The 25,226-nt window shown below is 39.9% G+C and overlaps 1 protein-coding gene across 2 annotated transcripts in view; it reads right to left on the bottom strand.

Moving 5' to 3' along the window:
* Dgkh (diacylglycerol kinase eta) overlaps positions 1-25,226 on the bottom strand; it is a 156,581-nt gene that overhangs the window by 78,218 nt on the left and 53,137 nt on the right. For both annotated transcript variants that reach the window (XM_042685727.1, XM_042685728.1), the window contains exons 3-4: positions 7,134-7,244; positions 3,741-3,821 (exon numbers count right to left, since the gene is read on the bottom strand). In XM_042685727.1, the coding sequence (XP_042541661.1) occupies positions 3,741-3,821; positions 7,134-7,244 (192 nt within the window). The remainder of the gene's footprint in view (positions 1-3,740; positions 3,822-7,133; positions 7,245-25,226) is intronic.

The raw sequence follows: 25,226 nt of genomic DNA, 5'->3' as shown, positions 1-25,226 counted from the left end.
GAGCGCAGGGACAGCACCCAAGCCCAGAGTTCAAGCCCCATGACCGACCAAAGATAAATAAATATAAATAAAAATATGACTTTAAATGGTAACAATCCTCTAATTCTGAGAAACTTTTGTAATATGGGTTACCTTCTTCCATGAGATCTTTCAGACAACATTTCCCTTTAAGATACAGTGCCCAAAATGTAATGTAAGATACTAGATTTGTAGTTTGACCAGCTTTATATATACATACACAGAAATATGGCCTAAGACTCTACTCAGACCTGAAGTAGACTTTTGACTAAGTAGAGAAGACAACTGCACATGGAATAAGCAAGTCATAAGATACTATCAAAACTATGTTTACTTAAAAATTCAGTGAGGAGGTAGGATAGCGAAATGGCCAAGGTACAGGCTAGACCACAGCTCTGGATGAGTTCAGCTTCTAATTATTAGAGGCTAGCTAGTTCTTAACTTCTAGGGTTGCCACAAAGAATTAAATGAGTTATCAAGTATAAAGAAGGAAAAGGAAAATTTTTTAAAAATATTAACAAATAAGGCAAGCAACTATATTTTGGTGTGTAGCAGCGAGTGTGTGTGTGCTAGTACTGGTGCAGGACCTATGGCTCTGTGTACTTTTTCACTCAAGGCTAGTGCTATACCATTTGAGCTTCAGTTCCACTTCCAGCTCTTTGCTGTTTGAATGGAGATAAGATTCGCATAGACTTCTGCCCAGACTGGCTTCAAACCATGATCCTCAGAATCTCAGCCTCCTAAGTAGCTAGGATTATAGGTGTAAGCCATTAGCACCTGGCTTACTATTTATCTTTATTCAGGTGATTATCTATATACCTTTCAAATTGTGTTTTCACACATGACTTGAAAATGTCTTTCTGATAACTTTCTCCAGAAATAACTACTATTAATGGATAAAATCAAAGTGGGACTTTGTTAGGTTCAAAGGATATGATACCCCCATTCTGAGAGAGATAAACAGAACTATGTCAAATGAGAGTTAAGAGCAAAAGCAACAAACAGAAAGTAAACTCTCAAGATCATTCTTTCCTTCCCACTGACGTCTAGCTGCTCACTCAATGATCCCATGAATGTAAATTTTCTTGCTATTTTACATGCCCTGAAAGTATGTTCTCCATATATTTTTCTAGTCATACATTTTTAAACCCTCAAGAAGAACCATAATCAGATGCTAAGTCAACTTTGAGGATATATTTTTTTATTGTAAAGATGATATACAGAGGGGTTACAGTTTCATAAGTAATGAGTACGTTCCTTTTTGAACAGTCTTTCCCCCTCTCTCATTTTCTCCCACTTTCAATTTTTAGGATATTTGCTGGAACAAATGATTCCTGAACTAAAACAGCTCTTTGTCCATCTGCAATTGTTCACTTCAATATATTATCCTTAGGAAGTTCAAAGAGCAGAAGGCAGCTATAAGGAAGCAAAATCTGACTATTCCTGGATCATTCAGTTCTTCTATCATCACACTACCTGACCTCCGACAGACACCAGCTACACCAGAAGCATCATGAACAGTTACTATAGTCCGAGAAAATGTGGTAAATAAATAACTTAAAATAGAGGGAGCATTGTCAATTGCTGGTGAAAAACCTGTCCTTAGCTTCATTGTGTATCTTAGAAAGTTATACCAAGCTCCTCTGCCGTAAAGCCCTTAGCAACATACTTGACATTTTAACCTCTTTATTTCTCATCCAGCAAACCTCAGAAACAACATCAAGGCAAATGAAGAAACTTTTTGAGCCAGGCTCCTGCTCAGTGGCTATTCAGCAATCTTGCTTCCGTAATTCTTCCCCCCTCTCCTGAGTCACCCTTGCTTCTAAGTTCTTTCTTCATGCAAACATACTCAAAAAACATTTTTAAAGCAAAAGAAGAATAACAACCAAAAAACCACAAATCTCTTCTAGGCTAAACATTCTTCTAGCCAACTCTCCTCTAACAGCCAAACTTTAGGAAAACAAAAACAAACAAACAAAACAGCATTTATCTTTTGCTTTGCATTGGCAGTGCAGCCTATTGCGTGCCACCCTCCTCTGGACCCACTCACATCAACAGGACCAAGTGAGTTCCAAGTTCACAAGTTCAACCATCACTTTCCAGCTCTTCCTTCACCTCCCCATAGCACTTGAGCCTTTCAACTTGAACTTAACAACTTCCATCTTGGAACTCTCTCCCACTGGGTTCTTATGACATCACTGCTGCAAGATTCTCCCTCTTTACTTAGGAATGCTCTCAACTCAGTCTTTACTGGTCAAACCTTACATTTTAGCATTTTCCCAGGATTCTATTCTTGGCTTTCCTCTTCTCAAAATGAACTCTCCCTGGGGAGAAGGAGGGGAATATTTACACTGTGAATTATCCCACGTGCCACAAATCAATGACTACATCTGGGTTCACTGGCTTCCTCTCCCTGCTCACCCTCCACCTTTGTCACAGTACTCTCTAGTCATATTATGTGGCTGTCTCCCCTGCCCTGGCATGTTGAGGGTGTGGGCACTACTACCACTCAGCAGTGGTGGTTTCCTGGAGTGGAACTGGGAACATGAATGAGCATGTTAGCAGAGCAAAAGCCATGCATCTTAGAGGAGTGCAGGAAGACACAGAGTATTCCTCTTGGACTTCACTTGTGAAGACCTGGAGAGGAATTTCATGTGCCTCTATTTTTATCTACATCTAGATTTACCTCTGACTTTCCTTGCTTAGCACAAGGGCCTGGCAGATGGTGGGTAACTTATGATTGAGAGAAGTAGAGAAGGAGTGGGAGGATTGGTAGGATTTCAACAGCTACAGGTTGGGGAGGACTCACTGAAGTCAGAGGGAACAGGAGGGCTCAGGCAGACACAGGGGCATGTCAGGACAAGTAATCAGCACTGGCACCAGAACACAGGGTCCTGATCTCACCAGACTTCCTAACTGAGTTGGAGACGCAATTTTCTGGCAATGGGGAACAAGATAAGTCTATTCAACAGTGCAATTTGTGATTGGAAAAGAAGAAACTGAAACAGAGTATAACTCCTAAATAGTTCCCCAATGAATTACAAAGTGAGGGTTAATGGAGGCCTGAGCTATAACAACTGCCTGCTCAACAGCAACCACAGCAAAAATAGGACAGAAAGAGAAAATATTACTTTTAAGATTGTAGCTAAATAAAAAAATTTCCAAATATTTAAAAATAGTTGAATGAGCCAGACACTGGTGGCTCACCCTGTAATCCCAGTTATTCAGGAGGCTGAGATCTGAGGATCTCAGTTTAAAGCCAGCCTGGGCAGAAAAGTCCCTGTGAAGCTCTTACCTCCAGTTAACCACTCAAAAACTGCAAATGGTGCTATGCCTCAAATGGTAGAGTGCCTGCCTTGAGCACAAAGAGGATCAGAGACAATGCCTAGGCCCTGAGTTCAAGCCCCACAACTGACAAATAATATATATATTTCATTCATATATATTCATATATATATATGAATGAGTTGATGGATTCAAAAGTCTAAAGCAAAGACAATAATACATTAAAAAAAAACACGCTTAGACCTAAGTTTATTGAGTCAATCCATCATGAACAGCAGTGGATGTCAGACATCCCATGTACCCACCACAGATTCTGGTATCAGTAAGAACCCAACATGCAGCTGATGCCTAAATGAAGCATCTGTGCATGTTAGGGAAAGACCATTCTACAACCACTGGGGTGGGGGAGGGGGAGCAGGAGATGGAATAAACCATACCGTGAAGCTGTTGTTGGCATTTTTTGTGCTTGCTTCAGCAACACTGGCATCTGAGAGATCAACTTCATCAAATATCAGCGACTGTTGATGAAAAGAAAACAAACAGGTTACATGGAAACCTGGCTTCATGTTCTTCAATGCATTTTACTATAGGGTCATGACGATGACTGATTTGTCAAAAATAAGAAATAGAATATAAAAGTTAAGTTAGTAACACTTTGCAATTTCTTCTTAGGCAAGGTAAGTGAAATCATAAAGTACAAACTAATTCATAAATCCTAAGCTGAAAAAGATTTTAAAGAAAAGTTTACAAGACCTCCTTTTCAACCAAAAGCGGAAATGTGGTGCTTTGTACCTGTTACCCTAGCTATGTGAGAGGCTGAAATTAGGGGGAATCGCAGTTCTAGGCCAGCTCAGGTGGAAAAGTCAGCAAGACTCCATCTGAAGAGAAGCAGCTGAGCAAAGTGGCACCTGTCATCCCACATCCCACCACAAGAAGCTTAAAGGTGGACTGAGACACAAGTATATGCCCAAGCAGGAAGCCTAACTCTATCTCAAAATAACAAGTGCAAAAAAGAGCTATAGGTGTTATCCTTTGGTAGAACGCCTGCACAGCAAGCTTTAAAACACTGAGTTAAAGTCCCAGTGCCACCAAAACAAACAAAAAAGACCCCCAACACACAGCTTTAATCTCAATGTTCTGTGCTTTCTAGAAGCACAACCAGTATCATTTATGGGAACCCACTGAGTGTATTTCTCTCTCTCTCTCTCTGTCACACACACACACACACACACACACACACACACACACACACACACACACACACACACACACACACACACACACACACACACACACACACACACACACACACACACACACACACACACACACACACACACACACACACACCCCTTCCATCATGGAGGTAAAGGTCACTTTACCACTCCTAGGTCAGAACACAGTAAATGACTAACAGTCTGGACATTATTTCCTCCTCTATAAATACCTGTTCAAAGGAGATAGTATACATGCCCTGCAAACAAAAGATGTTTCTTTTTTACTTTTTTAATTTCTCTTTTATATACTTCAACATTGTCTTACTCCAAAAATGTTAGTAGTAAAAGTTCCATGAAAATGGAATTTTAAAAAATGAATAAGTTATCAATTAGAAAGTCTGAATAAAAGCAAAAAACATGTATCCTTTTCACTTCTAAGTCACATTCATCTTGCATAGTCACATTCATCTTGCATTCCTATAGCAAGGCTGGGGTAACAATGTATCTCTACAATAGCAGGAAGAAAGGCTGCTATACCTCTTCCCAGATCTTCAAAAGGGTTGTGACAGTGTACTTCACTTTAACCAATCTAACAACAGACCTGTTCCTGACTAGAAGGGGCTTGCAACCAAACAATGGGACATAAAATAGACAAAACTGCTAGGCACCAATGGCTCACACCTATAATCCTACCTACTCAGGACTTTGAGATCTGAGGATTGTGGTTCAAAGCCAACCAATTAAGCATCAAAAAACCTGGAAGTGAAGCTATGGCTCTTAGCCTTGAGCAAAAGAAGTTCAGGGACAGAGCCCAGGCCCTGAGTTCAAGCCCCATGTGTGCATGCATGAGCGTCTACTCACACACACACAGGCACACACACAGGCACACACACACACACACACACAGACAAAACTATTATAACACAGGAAAGACTGTTAAAAGTAGAAGAAAAGAAGTGCTGAGGAATATCACCAGTGATTGCTCCAGTAGAAAATGATGGCATTCTTACTCTTATAAATCATGGAAATAATGACTGAGGGGACCTGAAAGAATACAAGGCATTTCACCAACTAGAGACAAAGGAAAGTCCCCCTGAGAAGGGAAATTAGCCACAGTGAAAGACTGCCACCCAGACAATGCTTCTAGAGATAAATACTGGAAGCCAGAATGGAGCCAGATCAGGACTACAGTGAACTTTCATGGCTTTTAAAATAACATTATTTTATTTTGTTCCAACTTAGATACAAGAATTTGGTTATTCTATTATAGCTACACAGACTAAGAATTAGGTTGGTTTGTTGTTTACCTCCTTCTATATAACTATATTATAATGATATCAGGAACATAATATTTTGAAAAATAGAAATGATTAATTATTCCATTGGCACAGTAGCAAGAAATCTGAAGGTTTATTTTCAAAGAAATATTGAAATGTCAGTTTCAATGGGGCTCACCATTACAAATTTTTCATCCAAATAAATTATTTTAACTGTTACATAAAAATTATTTTGTCTTGATTATATTTCAATATCACTTTTATTCTTAATTGCTAGAATTATGAGAGTGGTTGTGCCAGGTTTTATGTAAGTGCTTGACGTGCATTGTTACTCTAGGTCTCCTCTCTACAACATATTATGAGTTAGTCACAGGCACACCATGAGATGTACTGGATTAGAATATGAACCTGTATCTGAACTCAGAGCTTGAATTTGTGTGTCTTGTGTGTGTGTGTGTGTGTGTGTGTGTACACACACTGGAGCTTGAACTCAGGGCCTTTTACTCTTGCTTAGCTTTTAGCCTCAAGGCTTGTGCTCTACCACTTGACACAGCTCTGCCTGAGGCTTTTTAAAAATACTTTTTGTCATTATTATAAAGGTGATATACAGAGGAGCTACAGTTACATAGGTCAGGTAAAGAGTAGATTTCTTTTTAGACAATATCACCTCTTCCTTCACTCTCCCAGGCTTTTCCCCCCATCCCCACCCACAAGTTACACAGTTCATTTTATTTTCAGCACAGTGGCTAGTGCATACCATGGTTCCATTTGTTCAGCCTTTGTCCCTCCATTTCTGTGCCCGCCTTGCCCTTCTAAAGACAGATAAATGAATGAACAAAACAAAAAGAAAAGAAAACCTTCCCAGGTTGGCTTTAAACTTCAATGCTCTGATTTCAGCCTCTAATAGTGAGGATTACACCTGTAATCAGTGCCTGGCTTCAGAGCATGAATTCTTAACCACTATGTTAACTCATTCTCTCTGTCTCTGTCTCTCTCACATAGTCAGAAACAATTAAAATGTTAAAAAAAATTAGCCAAAAAGTGGGTGAACCTAAAATTTCAAGTTATACCCAAAAAAGATTGTGCTTAATGTTTTACTTAAATCTGGAGAAAAGAAGAACAGGAGTAAGAAAGAAAAGCAAACTATTTGTGTCTTCCTGGAGGATTATTCTTAAGGACATGTAATAGGAATAACTCTAATAATTCTTGGAGATGAGGCCCAAGATGGATCATGCTTCTACTGAGTCCATATGAAAGGAGAATGCTGTGGGGGGTGGGGAGCGGCTACAAGCCAAAACTTCAGCTTCACTCACAATCTCCCATGTTCTGAAATTACCTTAGAGTCCTTTGCATAATAAAGTGTGTGGCCTCGGAGCTTGAAGTATCGCTTTTTCCATCTTTGGAAAGAACTGGTTTGCTTCAATAGTTGTCCCTCTTTAATACTGGTCTAGGGAGAAACAGAAGCATAATGATATAGATTACAATGAAATCCAATACCAAATACAATTCAGAAACAATAACATAGGACTGGTAACAATTTGATTATTTCCCACATCCTTCAAATTACAGGAGAGAATATTTCATTCTCATCAACCCCTCAATCAAGAAGGTATATGCACAAAGTCCAAAAGAGTAAAAGTAAATTTGATATGGCTTTCTGCCTTCAAAAATTCATAAGCATGGGCTTGCATGTTCTTGACTGAGAATGAGCTCTAGTCACTCTCCCCTGATCTGCTCACACATTCTCAAACATGCTTCTGTAATCTTTACTGCCCTCAGGTTTTCTGGCTAATCAGACCCAGCTCAGTCACCACCTGTTTGCTACTCCAACTTGTTCTTGCTCTCCTCCATCTTTCCCCATACTGGCCTTATTACCCAACCCCATAAAGCACTTCCCATCTTCTAACATCAAATATAATTTACTTATTATGCTACCCTTATTGGAATAGAAAGCCTCTGAGTTTATTACATCTAATAATGTCAAAGTTAATGTTTCATTTTCATTGGAAGGAAAAGAGAAAGCAAGATTCTTTCCTATAAGATTATCCTCAGGAGGACTGGGAAGGTGGCTCAGTGGTAGAGTGCTTGCCTTGTATGCATGAGGCCTTGGGTTCGATTCCTCAGCACCATATAAGCAAAAAGAAAAAAAGCCCGAAGTGGCGCTGTGGCTCAAATGGTAGAGCGCTAGCCTTGAGCTTAAGAGCTGAGGGACAGTGCCCAGGCTCAGAGTTCAGGCCCCATGACCGGACCCACCCCCAAAAAAAAGATTATCCTCAGGAAACATGTCCATAAGACTGGGACAAATGGGAGTCTCTGGGATGTGATCCAAGACAGCTATGTTTATTCTAAATTCAACAAAAGAGTAATCATGCTATAGTAATCCTCCTGGACGAAAACAATTAATGGAACCCAAATTTTTAAATCATCCAACTGAAAGGTACACTGATGTGTCTCAGGTATGAAGAACAATATTTAGCACACATGATTGATGAGGAATGAATGAATGGCCGGTGCTGATAATAATAAACTTTGTGATAATAATAAACTCTTTCAGAGTTTATTTGCAGCCTTCACACCATACTATCCTCTGTCATACTGTTATCCATAACAGTATAAAAGGGTTAGGGTTAGGGTTAGGGTTTGTTGTCTCGGTAAGGTAATTACACTACATAATATGTACTTTCAATTTCCATAAGAGATTTGCTCTACAGCTTGCTTGCTCCAAGCCTGTCCTCCAGGAATCTTGAGATCATTGCATTATAATGCTAACAAAATACTTCAGAAATGTCATTAGATCAGCCAGATTCCCAAACTCCATCACATGCTAATGAATGCCAGGCAAAGTCACTCCACCTTCTGTGCCCAGTTTTCTCTCTAAAAGATTGGAACAATACCAACTTCATAAGCTTGTTGCATATCATTTCATGATAAGATAATGTCTGGAAAACACTTAGCACGCTGTCTGGGGTGACTGAAAACATTAGTGGCAGAAAGTGTTATTATTATTATATCATTATGCTATTAAACTCAAGGAGTATTTTTCCAGGCATCAAATTATAAGAGCTTCTTGGAAGAAGTAAATAAATGTTTGTAGGCTACTGACAGGGCAAATAACAGCGGGAGTGGATGAGGAGTACCAAGAGATGAAGTTATAGGAAACAAGAGCCAGGATTTGCTGGCCACCATGGGGAATTTGCTTTTTATCCTAAGTGCAAAAAGCTAGTGAAATGTTTGAGGCAGGAAGAGTGAGTGTGAAAGGAAGTGGAGAAATCATTAGGAGGCTACTGAAGGACAGCAGGGAAGGAGGACAGATAGATCCTGGAGCTGTAGGATCTTCATCCAGGTAGAGAAAGGGGAGCATTTGAGATTGCTATTGAAGGTAGCTTTCACTGAAATGCTGCTAGAAATGGAGGGCAAAGGAGGGGGAAAAGTACCTATACATTTGGCTCAGGGGAGGAGAGGTTAGATACAAAGAGTTGGTCAGGGAGAGGTAATAGAGAGGTAGGACTGTTTGAAGAAATCGAAAGTATGGCTCAAAAATTGGGAGTGCAATGGGGAAGATTAAAATACACTGGAGCCAGCCAGTGAAAACTGTAAGTCTATTTGAAGCCAAGACCTACAAAAGAACAGTCCGGATCCATTCACAAAACAGAGATATGAGGGGCTAGTACTAGGGTTATTATACTAAGAGATCCTCCCAGCTCACAAGCACAGGGCCTTCCCTGCACTATAGCAGGGAATAAAGGATGACAGGCTCAAACCCCTGGGCTATACCTGTAGAAATCCAAGCCTCTGTAACCAACACCCAAGTGCTATGAATATCATTTTTGAAATTCCATAGTAACATCTGATGTTGCTGCTATATCTGAAAAATTTACACCCGAAATACTATTAGCTTGCCTTAATCATGGATTTATTTATTTATTTATTTATCCATTCATTCATTCATGGTTCTGGCTTAAGCAGGTCAAAAAATAATAAATGATACCCAAAAGAGGAAAAAACAAAAGAAATATCAAAAACAAAACAATTTCTGCACATGCATTACGTAGCTCAGTGAATGCAGAGAGGCTCTGTCGGTCCCGTATTATTGTTGATTATATTTAAATTGTGGTGTATCTGCTTGGTTTTCCCTGATTAATTTTGAGAAAGTTGGCCTCCCCAACCTGCCCCCCAGTAAGCAAATGGTGCTCAAAAGAAAAAGTAACAATTGATAAAGTAAAATTTGAGATTCACTTAAAGGTAGCATCTCATTAATGGTGATTGGGTGTTATGGGAAAAAATGAATCAAGCATCCTCAATACCCATGGTTATCAAGTGTATACTGTAAGTCACTGGAGTACAAAAAGTGTAAAAAGAATCAATAAATCAAGAGCTTCCATTGGAGCAGTTATCTCCTTCCAGCCCAAAGAGAGACTCTGAATTAAAAATGGCAGGGCAAAAGAAACATAGGTCCCATGCTTTCCTTTATTTGCAATAACTAGTATATGTCTGAGACAAGCAGAAATGGTCAGATAAGTTGATGTTAGGCGAAATGAACCCCAAGATAAGGACTCAAATGTTTTTTCTTTCTTGCAATTGTTTCTAACATATTTATAAGATGATTTCTTTGTTGCTTTGTATGTCCCTCCCCCACAGTATAACCCCTGTTTTCACTGTATTTGATGTTGGTATAATTTGTGGAGGGGAAGGGAAAAAACAAATAGTTTAAATAGGGATACAGGTGGACCCATTGCAACAATGAGATGTACAAGACGTTATGTTGAAAACGAACTTTACAACTTTGGGATGCAGGGTGGGAGACAGGAAGGGATGTGAAGGGGAAACAAAGGAGGAGGCAACAATGCTTGATAATATACTCATTACCTTGCCCATGTAATTGTAACCCCTCTGTACAGTATTTTCACAATTAAAAAAAATTAAAAAATTAAAAATGGCAGGGCAGTTACGGCATCCTGGAGATCCTAAGATACTGGAGGATTTCTTAAAAAGATGACAGGACCCAAGTCCATTGTATAGAAATGTGGTCATGAATCTTCAAATTGTGTAAGTTTAAAGGCTTAAGGTAAAATAGGTGAAATGCAGGGAATATTTTACAAACCTCTAGGATAAGATCAAGAGTTCATGGGGAAAATATTGTATGTACTAAGCTGAGAAGACACAGGGCTATGGGAAACTATAAGCCAAAGGAACAAGTTAAAAAGTAACAGGGTTTCAAGGAAAGGAATTTCAAGCAGAAAACAAAGTGGAAAGACAAAGCATGTGAAGAACATAGCTACTCAAGTAAGGAAAGGCTATGGAGCCATCTAACCCAATATAAAATTTGTGGGGGTCAGAAGGTCTGGGAAATGATATGACTTCATAGTCACTTGAGAAGAGAACTGCACATCTGAGATTTCTACCAGGTGTTTAATTCCTTAAGACCGAGCATGTAATTTACCTAAGAGAATATGTGTTACATTCTCAAATTCTTGGAGTAGTTTTCAACCTGGAATGTACATTCAAATTACCAAATGTTATAAAAGTACTGGCTGCTAGGTGTCACTCCCACAATGACAGGATATGCTGACAGTGTAACCTCAAAATTTCTCCCAGGACCTGGGTAAAATGTTAAGCATTATTAAGACAAGGTTGCTTTTTTACATGGCATCATGAAATGCTAAATCCTCACAGAAGTCATGGATGAAGCTTCAAGGACTAAAGGTCTGTGTCCCAGGGACCTACCTGGGTACCAGGCTAGAAGTGGGAGCACATATGGCCTTAGAAACCAAATCCCAGTGTGGTTAAGGCCCCAGGCTAAATTCCAAGGACAATAGTTACCAATCTCTCTCTCAACAGGTGTCCTGGGCACTGTTTTTTGCTGAAAGAAGATAGGCTGCCTCCTCTTTTTTTTTTTATTAAATCCCTGACAGCAAAGGGCTCTCCTCTTTCCTGCTTTTGGACACAAGCTATAGAAGTGAGATTACTGATACAGCCGCCTGCTCCCTACCTTAAAAAAAAAAAAAAATGAACAAGAAGTTTATTGGTAAATTAGGAGTTCAACCTCAACCAAGTATACATGTGTCTTTTCATTCCAACCAGAATTGCAAACCACTTGAAGTTTGGTGCTATCTCATTTGTATTTCCATTGTAAAGGTTCTACAGTATTTATAGGAATGTGTGTGTGCATGTACACCTAACTTTCTATATAGCTGTCATGGAAATATGAAATGAAATATGTGATGGTCTAAGTTTCAAGCAACCAATTTGTAAACTAATTACTTCTGAAACAAAATCTACTTGTGAGTGAAAGTCTATGTAAACAGGAAAAAAGACAAAATAACTTCTGGGACAGTGGTTCCTAATTTGGGGATAAAAAGCCTTTTCGAATCTGCAGAAAACTATATCTCAAAAAAAAAAGAAAGAAAAAGCTGTCTCCAGGACACGCACATGAGCACATTTACATATGATTTTAGGGAGTTCATGAACTCTGAATCTACTACAACTGAAAGTAATGACCTTCAAGTAGTAACATCATATTGGATGAATTTGGGGATTGTTTTTTAAAAATAAATAAATTAGGTCTTAAATATGATGATGAGTAACAAATACTAATTTCTTTAACTTTCTCTTCTGTTAGTTTAATAGTTCCTAATAGCATTTGGAATGGCATGCTTTAATATTACTTAGGATAGGAGCAATAACAAAAACAGTTTGAGTTCCAATTTTATGCTGTGATTTCAACATTAGTTAATAATTACAGCCCTCATCCAAGCATATTCTAAAATATGTAGGCATTGCGTAATTTGAAATTTTTTAATTTTCTGATTCATTCAATTTGAAAAATTTGGTATTTGGATACATACTACATAACTTGTTTCCTTCCAATATCATTAAAGAAAAACTTTTTCTTATGACAATGGAAAGCTCATCCTACAAAAATGAATGTAAATTACAGTATTTATCCCCTCACATACAAAAATGTCACATTCTCACTGTAGGTTTTCTGTTTGCCCTGGCATATTATCAAGCCATGATTACAGATACATCAGGGAACATCTTATTTTCACTTGGAGACTAAGGAAGCTCTGACCTTTTATGCCTTAATTGCCTCCAATAGTTAAACATAAGTTCAGAGACTTGGTGTTCTTCTATCCAGTTCCATAGTTTATTCCTTCATAAGGTGTCTGCTTGTGACATAAAAGCAGTACAAACCTCGGTGCTAGAGGCTCACACCTTGTAATCCTAGCTACTCAAGAGGCTGAGATCTAAGGATCAAGATTCAAAGCCAGCCCAGGCAGGAAAGTCTGTGAGACTGTTATTTCCAATAAACTACTCAGAAAAAGCTGGAACTGTGGCTCAAGTGGTAAAGTGCTAGCCTTGAGCAAAAGAAGCTCAGAGACAGTGCCTACACCCTAAGTTCAAGCCCCAGGACCAGCATGAAAAAAAAAAAAAAAAAGGCAGTGTAAACATAACACAGGAGGAAATATACTAGAAGCCATGCAAAAAGGAAATAAAGATAGTGTTAGTTAATACTTTTAGAGAATACACTGTTCTTTAAAAAAAAAAACCTCAGCATTTATGATTAAAAAGAATCACACCTAGCAAGAGCATGAAATCTTGAGTTCAAGCCCCAGTGCCAACAAAACAAAAACAAAAAGTTCATTTTGATGAGCACTTCCTGAGCTTTTTCTCTACATAACTACTCCATTCTTCATGGATCTCATATAGCATACATTCATTGCCTGCAACAGCTCTTATCCTCATTGATTTACAGACTTCCTATGTTCAGATGTACAACTAAATTGTGGAACAAGAAAAAATTAAATATTCTTACTTTCCTGTAAGGCACATGTTGTAAATGATTTTCCTGGTCAGTATTCACATGAACACTGATCCTCAAAATAATCCTTCTGTTTATACATGGTGACACAAATACTTATTATAAGTATTCTTATAAGAAGGAGTATTACAAAAAATGATAAATTTCTCACAGCTTTAGTGTGGTAAAGATTAAAATATGTGTGTGTGTGTGGCGGAGAACTACATGGCTCATAAAAATCTCAAAATAATGAGTATACCAAGTGTAAAAAAGAATCATTAAAAAATGAGACTATTATATTCAATAATGATGTTCAATTACAATGAATGAAAGTCATTGACAAAAAAGTCATTGACCCCTCCCACCCTGTCCTTCTTTAACAGCTTCATCTTAAGCAGCCCACTAATGGTAAAAGAGAAGTACTTGTTGGTCCCCAATAAGCTCCATGTCAGTGTTCTTCCTTCTCTACTCCATGGCACCTTCTGTTTTCTTCTAACCCTCCTCTCTCTCCTATTCCTTTACTCATCAGGCTCAGGCCCCCCTCTCCTCCTTGATGTCCATAGCACTATGCTCCTGAGTAAATCATGCCATCATCCTGCTGAATAGGAGTTTTAAAAGTGCTTCTTCCTCTTATAAGACCGTGAGTGTCTCAAGACAGGAATTGTAACTCATTTCTTTTTTCAATGCCACATATAGCTAAGTACCTGATACTTAGGGTAAAATTCTTATATGCAAATTGATTCATTCAACAATCAGGAAAAAATTAATGAAACATTCTTTTCCTTTGGATTGATAAGTATTCAAGAAATTTAATGAAGGAAAACGTTTCAACTTGTCTTTCCATCAAGTCGACACAATGACAGAAAGTATAGTAGAATTAATCTTGACTTCTGAAAAGAGCCCTCAGTTGGATCCATTTCTGATTCCACTCCTAATATCTATGAAATTAAGTTTTCCCAACTATAAAATGAAAATAGCTATCACCTGCCCTGTGGCCCTCCATGCTGTTGGAATGGAACACAAGAAGTCACACCCTCTTGTGACTTTCTAATGCTACAGAAATACAAAGTATAGAAAGTTAAGTACTCTTTCTGCAGATCGTACTTTAGCAAAAATAAAAAAGTGTATGAAATAAAGAGATTAACAGTCCAGAATAAGGGCTTGTTTAGAGAAAGTATTACATACAATCCACGTTTCACCATATAAACGATAGTCTCCAAATGTACAAAGGTTTCTAAACCTTAAGTATAAAAAATTATGAAATGGCACTTAATAACAGTTTACAGCATGCTATGTGACACTACTATTTTACTTCTTAGAGCATTAGTTTGCAAGTATGAATTGTTGCATGACTACAATTGCCATCAGCCTTTCAAAATTCAAACAGTCTCAAAGTGACACACTTGTCTCTTCTACCCAGTCTACAAGTGCAGCTACAGAAGAGGCCATCCCAACCTTAGTCACCATTAGGTTCAATATTAGGTCCAATAAGAACAGTGAGTTAACTTAGTAGCAAGTATAAGAAATAATTACCACAGTTCCTAGTCATAATAATAGCTCTCTTAAAAACAAAAAACCACAAACAGCAGCAACAACAAAACTACTGGAGTTCTTGGAATATCATGGACTTTTCTGCCCAGCCTAGCTTTGAATATGAGCCACAAGTAACCCTCTAATAGCTCTTAATTAACTATTTTGTAAACAAATGAATGAATGAAAACTGACATTCAGATACAGCCACTGAAATAACTCCTAGAGAGAAACCAGTTTTTCTTTTTCCTTTCTTTCTTTTTTTTTTTTTTTTAAAACCAAACATTTAAGGGAGAGTCTTATCAGGACACCCTGCAGCATTCTGAGAACTGATTGAGCAGGCCCGTGTCCTGGTGACTTGCAAATGTCTATTCTAGTAAATAGAAACTTTTGGTTGTTGACTATTTTGGAATCCCTCCCCAAAATATGGGTAAAATGGATGACTGACGTTTTGCTTTTATCCACAGCTATGTCCTCATGATACCTCCTCACCATTGAGAAAGCCATCTTTTCCTGGTAGCCCTAACCCTGTCCTCCAGTGATATGCTTGTAAAACATGTATATCAACTATGACTTGTAAATAGTGACATTAAAAGGAGAGTGGATTGTCTACACTTTCGTATTTTATCCAGCAGTTACACACACACAATTTCAAATTTAAGCCACAGAGACCAGCACTTCACCCACATTTCTAAAACTAGAAAGGTTATCTCATTGTAAGTTTGTACCATATTACATCTCCACTATAATATGGCCTTTTAGTTTCCTTAGCCTTTCTAGGTATTTTTGGTGTGGTTATAAAATATGACTATTTCTCTACAAACAAGCTGGCACCTGTATGAGAATGATTATAGAAGCTCGTCCCGTGACTCTGGGAAAGAAACCATCTGATGTCATTCTGATTCTGCCTGTCCACCTCTGTCATCAGCCACCTGTGAAATTGCTTCAAGCCTGGCTTTGGTCTTTGCCTCTGAAACTCCCATACCCATTGAGCTTTGTGCCTTTCATCTTTCTTCTGCTGCTGATTTTAGCCACCAGCCCATTTCTAGCTTCCTTTCTTCAAAAGAAATGCAAGCCTCTTGATCGAAATAGGCATACATAAATGACATTGAGCTCTGTTAAATATAGGAACAGCTCTCTGGTGACTAGGATTATCAGTCAGACTCAGAAGACAGTCACATACACAATTTGTTTTCTACAGGATCTCACTATGCATGTAGCCCAGGCTGGCCTGAAGATCTAGGTAATCGTGCCTTTGCCTCCTGAGAACTGATTACAGGCATGAATCTATACACTCTAGGATCACAGTATTTTTAAGTGTAATAATCCACCTAAATCCCTTAAAAAAGATACAATTCAGTAGTTTTTGAAACTGTACTTTAGGCCCCAGAACCAAACTTCTAGGGTCTCATTTGTCAGATAGCCACTATATGCCAAGTAAAGAGATTGGTAATGGAGGAGGGCAGAGAAAGGCTGCTGCAGAAAGAGGTGACGTGAGCACTTTAGCTCATCTTCCACCATCAGCAGGCCACGAGACAGGAGCTTTTGGTTTCAACAGACAAAGAATTAGATACAGGGGAGAGAGGTACACAGAGATATACAATCCCAGCCACAAATGCACCCATCCACAAATGCTTGACCATGGGCTCAGCCTTTCTTTGGGGAAGGAGTCTAGAGACCATGTCAAGATAATGGTTACTGTTGCCCAACAGGTGGTCTTGTGCTGTTCTCTTCCTCTGGAGCAGTTTCATCATCCTTCCTGGTAAACACATTATTGAACTGCCCTGGCCTTCTTGGATTCCAAGGTGATTGCAAGTATCTGAAGAGTGAACAGCCCAAATGATATAGATGTAAGATGGAGGCAGGGAGGCCATGCTTCTTCCAGCTTTTGGTTGATTTGTGGGCCCAAGTATGGACTCCATGTTTGTCAGCAAATGTTCCTCTTACATTTTGGGTCCTTTTTTTTTTTCATTGGCCTTTAATTTATATCATTCAGTGTAACAATGCATAATTATCTATCTTCCAGCATCTCTTTTATTTATTTAGCCAGTCCTGGGCACTGTCCCTGAGCTGCTTTTGCTCAAGGCTAGCACTCTACCAATTAAGCCACAGCACCACTTCTGACTTTTTCTGTTTATGTGGTACTGAGGAATTGAACCAGAGCTTCATGAAGGCTAGGCAAGCACTATTCTAAGCCACATTCCCAGCCCCCAACATCTTTCAAATTGGTGTCAGAATCATCCTAAAATTCAGTTATAGAAAAAGCACTGCATCTCTCTCCACTTACAATGAATGTGTCTTTGCCGGTGTCTGGCCATATGTTCTAATCTTTTTTTTTTTATACCATTGGATTTTTTTTTTTTTTTTTTTTTTTTTGGTCAGTCGTGAGGCCTGAACTCTGGGCCTGGGCCCTGTCCCTCAGCTCTTCAGCTCAAGGCTAGCACTCTATGACATGAGCCACAGCACCATTTCCAGCTTTTTCTGCTTATGTGGTGCTGAGGAATTGAACCCAGGGCCTCATGCATGCAAGGCAAGCACTCTACCACTGAGCCACCTTCCCAGCCCCATACCATTGGATTTTATTCAATCATGAGAAACAATGAAATATGAAATATCTTTTTGACCATGGTTAACCGCCCTTCCCTGATTTATATTAAGTTTTGTCTGGGTGGTTTTATAAAAAACATTTTGTATTAACATCAATTAGTTGTACACCCACAAGGAACCAAGCTACATTCAACTACAACTCAAATTAGATCCAGACTTTATAACTAATGAAGACTACATCAGGACCCATGAACGAAGAGTAAGAAGATGTATGTACCATGGGCATGCATGCTATGAGGTGGCAAGTTGTTGTCACCCAGCTCTCCCATGAATCGTCTCCAGCCCCACACTGCCCCCAGAGCCAGCCAAGCCCAGGCAGAAAGCAAATGCTGTGGCAGAGGGACCACTGCAATGGAAACTACAGGAAGGAGCTCTAGAGGGGAGAGCCCAGTTTATAGAAGAATGGAGATGAGAGAAGTGTTTCAGGAACCAATATTTAATGAGAATATAATAAGGGATTGATGGTGCTTTGACAGTTACAATGTTACCAACATTTACCTCTTTGTAGACTGCCACATGGAACAAGGTCTTGCAAGAGTTCTCTGTATCAGACTAATACGAGACTTTTTTTCCCTCAAATCTATAGATTCTTGGGACACATTTTAGAGTAACTAAACCCTAACAAGCCTTAGTGTCTCCACTTCTCTGTTCCCCTGAGAACTCTGCAACTCTATGAAAGAGTTCAAACCCATGAGGCTACGTGATACAGAGTTGATTTAATGGTATTTAATGGTCACACAAAATCTTACAGATAATGATCTAGAAGTCTGTGAGGGTGAGGGTGGGGAGTGTAAAGAAATTCAGGGTCTCACTACGCAGCCTACGCTGGGGCTGCCTGGGGCTTCCAAGTGCTGGGATCACAGTTATCCACAATACCTGTCAGTATAAATATGGAATCACTATTTTGGGGGGAATCACTAGAAATAATTGCTCATTTTCACAGGTAACACACACAGGTGCACACGCTTTCTGATGTGGTGACATGAAGCTGCAGTGTGGCTGCCCATCAGGGTCTAGTAGCTTGCCAGAGCAAGTGGAGTGTGTCTGTGGCTCGGCAGACTTTCTTGTGTCAACCCTGGGACAGGACAGGCTTGTCACAATTCCTATTACTTCTTCCCTACAAAAGGAGAAAATTCAATCCATCACATAAAAACTAGTTATGCCACACGATGTAGAAAATGAAGGAAATCCATGCACAAAAACACACTGAAGAAGGAAGTTTCCAAGTGTGCAGCAGTATTCTAAACATCTTTGACCCCATTCAAAATGTCCTCATTATTATGTATGAAATATTGTCAATTCTTTAATATTTAGGATCTCTCCATTTACATATTTACATTTGCATTCTGTAGCAAAATAATGGGAGACTAAGCCTAAGCCTAGTGGTTCACACTCATAATCCTAGCTACTCAGGAGATTGAAATACAAAAACTGCCAGCCCAGGCAGGAAAATCTGTGAGATTCTTAGCTCCAATTAACCACCAAAAATCCAGAAGTGGAGCTATGGCTCACGTGGTAGAGCACTAGCCTTGGGGGGGGGGGGGGGGGGGGAGGGGAACAACAATAACCCCCCCCCCAAAAAAAACCACTTCCTAAGCCTTGAGTTCTAGCCTCAAGACTGGCACAAAAAAATAAAAAATAAAAAGGAGATTAGCCTTTGTATCAATAAACTTTCCGCAACTGCTACAATACTCTGTCCATTATACTAGTTTGTAATTTTCTTGAGAGAAGCTACAAAGACATAATTATTTTTTGAGAGTATTTTGTGAATATATATTTCTAAATTAAGCACTTTGCATTCTCAATATGAACCTTCATTAGAGAGTTCCAAAATATTATTTTCTAATTAATATTAGAAGAAGAAAACTATATGGTTTTATAAATTGCTACTGTACTGAGATAGTGAGAAAAATCAATTCCTTATAATTATCAGGGGAAAAAGATCTAACCACAAGGTGGCAGTGGTGCTATGCTAATGTTGAGGATTTTCTTCCAGAGCTATGAACAGAGCCTTTTTCTCAGTTACATAACTCCTTGCCTATAACTTATGAGTGGCATCTCAGTGTCTCTTGTAAAGGGTTTCAAAAAAAAAAAAAAGAACTCTCCCAGTTCTGAATTAACTTCTTCCTTTATCAAACGCCCCTACTCACTTCCAAGAATAATCCTTTGCCCACACATGACATTTTGATGGAACTACTTTCCCACATGGCCACAATGATACAACTGTTTTGATGTCGGGGCACTTTGATGAGGCCCAAAATATGCTAAGCATTATGTTGATTATTTTTTAACTAGTAGCTAATGTATCAAACAGACAACCATATACCACTCCTGAGTCGTAGAGCATGGCTGTGTTCCTAATGTTCCCAATTCCAGGATACAGTTCCAGGAGGAGGGAGGTGTGGGGTGCAGTGGTGTGGTCAGGGACAGGACGGGAGCCAGGGGGAAAGCGCCGAGCGCTGAAAGATGAACTGTACACCAGGAGTCAGATGTCCCTACCCAGACTCACTTTGGGAAGGGCTATTCATCTTCCTATGTAAAAAATCAGCTGCTTTTTCTGGAATTTCAACTGTATCTTCAACAATCTGCTTCTTCTGTTTTCTAGTTCTTCCCTCAGAGAATATCTAGGCCTCAAATGGCATAGGAAAAAAAAATTCAGATCTCTGCCAGTTCTTTGAATTCAGGGACAGAAGGGAAGACTTGCACACAGAGCTTAACATCATGAACTCCATTCCAACAACAGTTTTGATGGGTAATAGGTTATCCCCTAAGAGGATAAGCGGTTTTTTCCCTTCAATACCTTCACTGTTCACAGAAATGAATAGAATCACAAATGACTGTCCTCTGGGATAACAAGTGGACTGAAGAAGGGTCAGAGGTGAGGCCTGAACAAATGACTAGCTAGGATGGAAACAGAGCCCCTCCCCCCACGAACACATCAGCACCAACCCCACCACAGAGTCTACCCCTGGTCATGACAGTGTGTTCCTTTACCAGGATCCACTCCCTATCTTCTCATTCTTTTTTTCTTCTGAGATCTTCCCTAGACTATTCCACTTTGGGCAGAAAAACTTAACTTCTCCCTCCTGTAGACTTCTTCTGCCTGTTATTCTTACTTCTATCTTGGCATCATTCTGCAATTGTCTGTAATTAGGGTGGGAACATAAAAGGCTCCCAAATCATTTTGCCCCTCCAAGGCTGTCCGTGGCCTGCTAATTTTGCATGTCCTGAGAATGATGTTATAAATAGTCAAATGGCACTTGGCAGAACAAAGATATAGAGCTCCAGTAGGGATTCTAATCTTCGGCCCCACAGCTGGCTGACTGTGAAAGACCACACACAAATCATGTAACCTTCGTGTGCTTGAGTTTCTTCTTCCTTGTGGATATCACCACCTAGTGTGTTCTGAGGTCTCCACAGCAGTTCAGGACACAGTTCTCAATCATTATTAGTTCTTCTATGGGGCAAGAAACTTCTCAGGTTTCCTTCATCTTTGCATCCTTAGCACTATGCCTAACATCTCAGTGGTACTTAGGATTTGCTGGCTAACCTAAACTGAGCCCTTCTCTCTGTCTTCCTTCTCTAGTTGTTCTCTCTGCCCATTCTCCCCCTTAACACGGTTCACCATAACATGTAAAATCCTGTTCACTTCTTCACCAGGTACCACATAACAAGCTAATAAACCTTCCTCTCCGTCATAGCAAATTCTTTTTTAAAAGTAGTATGATGCTCTTGTGGCTTCCTTCCTTCCCTTCAGCCTCACTGCACATGACATGATAGCTTTCCTTCCTTCCCTTTCAAGAAGCCTGCCCCTCGGCTATTTCCAATTATAGCCCGTGCACAAGGCTCTGAGTGAACTCCTTTCCATAGCTCCAATTTTTTCCTCTAAATATTTATATAATGTATATTATATGCACACACATTATATTTAAAATAAATTTCTCTATTTTCAAATTTTTGTACTAGCTCCATTTACAATTGCCCACTCAGTATCACCCCCCGGGAAATGGCATCACCACCTCATACTACATGAAGTGCATCCACTTCATGTGCAATCTCTCCTGGAGCAGTAGGAAAAAAAAATACACAAAAACAGTGGTCTGGCTTCAGGAAACCTAGGTTCTGACTCCCAACTTCCTGGAGCAAACTATGTGACACCAGATACAAGTCACCTACCTTCAATGCGCTCTCAAACTCAGCCCTCATCTACAATCTACTGAGCTATCATTTAGCTTCCCTTGCCCTAAATAATTTGGTCAGCTGGTTCTACTGCAGGGCCCCCAATCCTTGTAGCTCTGTCATTTTTAACTAGGCCATAGCCATGACCTACTGGGAACAATGCTTCCAGGACCCCTTCCAGGAGGGCAAAGCAACCATAATATCCGCAACACTACATTCCCTATAAGTCTGACCCAAGCGTAGAAAACAAGTCTGTTCATTTTTCACTCTGTGTATGTGCATGCATGAGCTCATGTAGGAGAGAGGGAATGTGAATCCCATTACTGGCACTTAAACTAAGGGCTTCATACTCTTGCTTAGCTTTTTTGCTCAAGGCTGATGCTCTACCAAACTTGAGCCACTACTTAAACTGACTTTTCATAGACAGACTGTACACATTTATGGGATACCATTGGATATTAGAACACACATATATTGTAATGAAAAAATCAAGTTAAACACATCTATCACCTTACACATTTGTTTATAGTAAAAACATTAAAAATCCCTTTTTGTAGCTTTCTTTGTGGGATATATGGTACACTGTCATCCTCAGTCATTCTACTGTGCACTCCAGGATCTTTTTACTCCAATCTACCTGCAACTTAGTGTCTCCTGACAAACTTAGCCATGCTTCCTTCCCACTATGCTTCCCAGCCCCAGCTGAGTAGCCATGCTGTCCTCCACTTCTATGAGATCAGCTTCTTCAGGCTCCAGATCTGAGTGAACGCACACGGCATTTGTGTGCCTGGATTACTTCACTTCAAGTAATGACCTCTGGTTCCACTCATGGAACAAATGACAGAACTCTGTTCTCTTCTTGTGGCTCAATCTTATGCTGTGTGTCCGTGTATAATGCTTTGTTACCATTACAATCCATAAGGAAGCACCCAGCAAGATAACAGCATTCAGGTAAGACTCTACTAAAGCTAGATAGAACAAAAGGGAGGTCAACAGAATGTACCACTTTAGACAATTAGGTCCTCTAAGGCTGTGAACTCAATGTGGGGGCCCTCCAGATCCTTTCTGTCTCTATTCCACCAGGGCCAGACCACACCAACCCCTAAGCCAGGGAACATACCTCTCAAGACACCCAAGGCCTCCACAGAAAATCTAAGAAGCCAGGACTCCCTGGTCTGCTTGTGGTTTGTCCTCCCAGCTCCTTGGGTGCCTATGGTTTTGCCAACAAAACGTGGGAAGTAACAGGTGCCACCTTGAGCTCAGCTTTGTGCATGGTCCTCACAATCCCACCCTCTCTTTCTCTACTTTCTAGTGGGACTCTGGAAATGGTGAGACAGCTTGAACCATATAAGGAGGATCATCCTGCCAGGCACTGGTGATGATCTACAATCATAGTTACTCAGGAGACCAAGCTCTGAGGATCACAGTTTGAAGCCAGGAAGACAAGTCTGTGAAATTTCCAATTAACCAGCAGAAGGGAAAGTGTGAAAGTACCAGCCTTGAGCCAAAAAAAAAAAAAAAAAAAAAGGGAGGGGGGAAATCAAGAATACAAAGCCCTGAGTTCAAGCCCTAGTACCAGCACAAAAACAAAAACAAACCACCAGAAGGGCAATGGTTCCCTTGGAGAGATGACGCAAGAAAACAGCATGGGTAGGCCCCAGGTCCTTGAATGGTTTCATATAAGAGAAATAGCTACTCCCCTGAGTTGCTTTTCTAGGACTGTGATGTTAAAGAAAAACTTTCTAATTTCCCTGGATTTGGGGGGTTTCTCTGTTGTTACAACCTAGCAAACTCTCATATTCATGCTAAGGTTGCTTCTACCCCTCTGACTCTAACCTACATTCCTCTGAATTGTGCTTGGTGACTCAGAAAGAAACTGATAATATTTAGACCACTCGACTTTGGGGTTTTGTCACAGTAAGTTAGTCTATACATACTAAGTTCTTGCCATCTAATCTGCAATTAGTCATTGTTAACTAACTACATTAGCCATTATCCAAACTTGGAGGACCAGGTGCTAGACAATTACACAGACAGCATCCACATCCCCTTCCCTCCCTTCCTAGCAGAACCCAATATGGTTTGAGTATCTACTCTTCGTACTCCACAAGTCAAGTGCTTAAGAAGTTGCAGACTCTATTCCAAGTTCTCACAAGTAGGTATTAGTTTACTAAATTGCTTACAAGGCTTTCTTTCCCCTTGTCATCAGTAATTGGTTCAGAGAGGAGATGTAGCCTGATTCCAGGCAATGAAATGTGAAGGAGGTCTCTTGTCCTCTGTCTGGATGTGACACTTGGAATGGATCCAGGCACTTGTCTGAGGACACAATCCAGATAGTGAGGACAGCAAAGCCTTGAGAATCACAGGGAGATCTGTGTCAGATCCAGCCCCAACACCAGGTACTTAAAGCAATTCGGTTTAGGGCAGTGTTAGCTAAAGCTGATAGCATCCTAATTGGTGAAGTATGGCAAGGACCCTTACCTATGTACATAATAAACAAGCCAGTCCTAAGAACAGAAATAACATAACATTCTACCCTATCTCAATCATAATACACTACCTCTGTCTCCATTGTTAAAGAAATGGAAGAGACTCTTGTCAACCCACGGAGAAAACCCAGCTGTGCAAAAGCTACATTCTCCACGCACTTTACTCCTACTTCAGAATGACAACCCACATGGTGCTGGAGCCTCAAACGATCAAAACTATGAACTCCAAGCAATCTTATCACATGCTAGAAAACAGCTTACTCCTGAAGAGGAAGATGACAAAAATCCCAACAGATCTGGACCCCTTATCTCCTGCAGCTTGGCTGCAAACAGGCCTATTGCAGGTCACTGTAAGGCTTTTCTGAACATTCTACATTATCATCAAACTCCAAATCCATATTGCCAACACCCCCAAATAAAGAGGACTCCATAAAGACAGACAGCAAAATCCTGTATTTCTCCATGCACCTTTAAATTCAGGTAGAAGCCTGCTTGTATCTTTATCCTGGAGAAAATCTAGTCCAAGGCTTTCCACCAGTCATTAAAAAATACAAGTCCTCCAAGGTTTATTCCCCCCCGCCCCACATACTTCAAGCACAAAAGGTATCTCCTCTTGACTCTGTGAACTCCTTCTTATTAGTCACAGGTCTGGCTCCTCAAACTGATTTTCTTGCTGGACCCAGCCTTCTGCAGTTGCCAGTGCCCCAGCAATCTTGATCTCTTACAGGGTTGCCTGCCCCCTCAGCTGCTGCCAAGCACACCTTCAACCAGCAGTGACATCTTGTCTCAGGCAGAAAAGGCTCTTTAAATGGAACCAATTTTT

The sequence above is a fragment of the Dipodomys spectabilis genome, unplaced genomic scaffold, assembly GCF_019054845.1.
Source record: "Dipodomys spectabilis isolate Male_0828 unplaced genomic scaffold, ASM1905484v1 ptg000095l, whole genome shotgun sequence".
Taxonomy (NCBI): domain Eukaryota; kingdom Metazoa; phylum Chordata; class Mammalia; order Rodentia; family Heteromyidae; genus Dipodomys; species Dipodomys spectabilis.
Note: the sequence above shows the minus strand (reverse complement) of the source record. Positions and strands in the feature narration are given on the sequence as shown.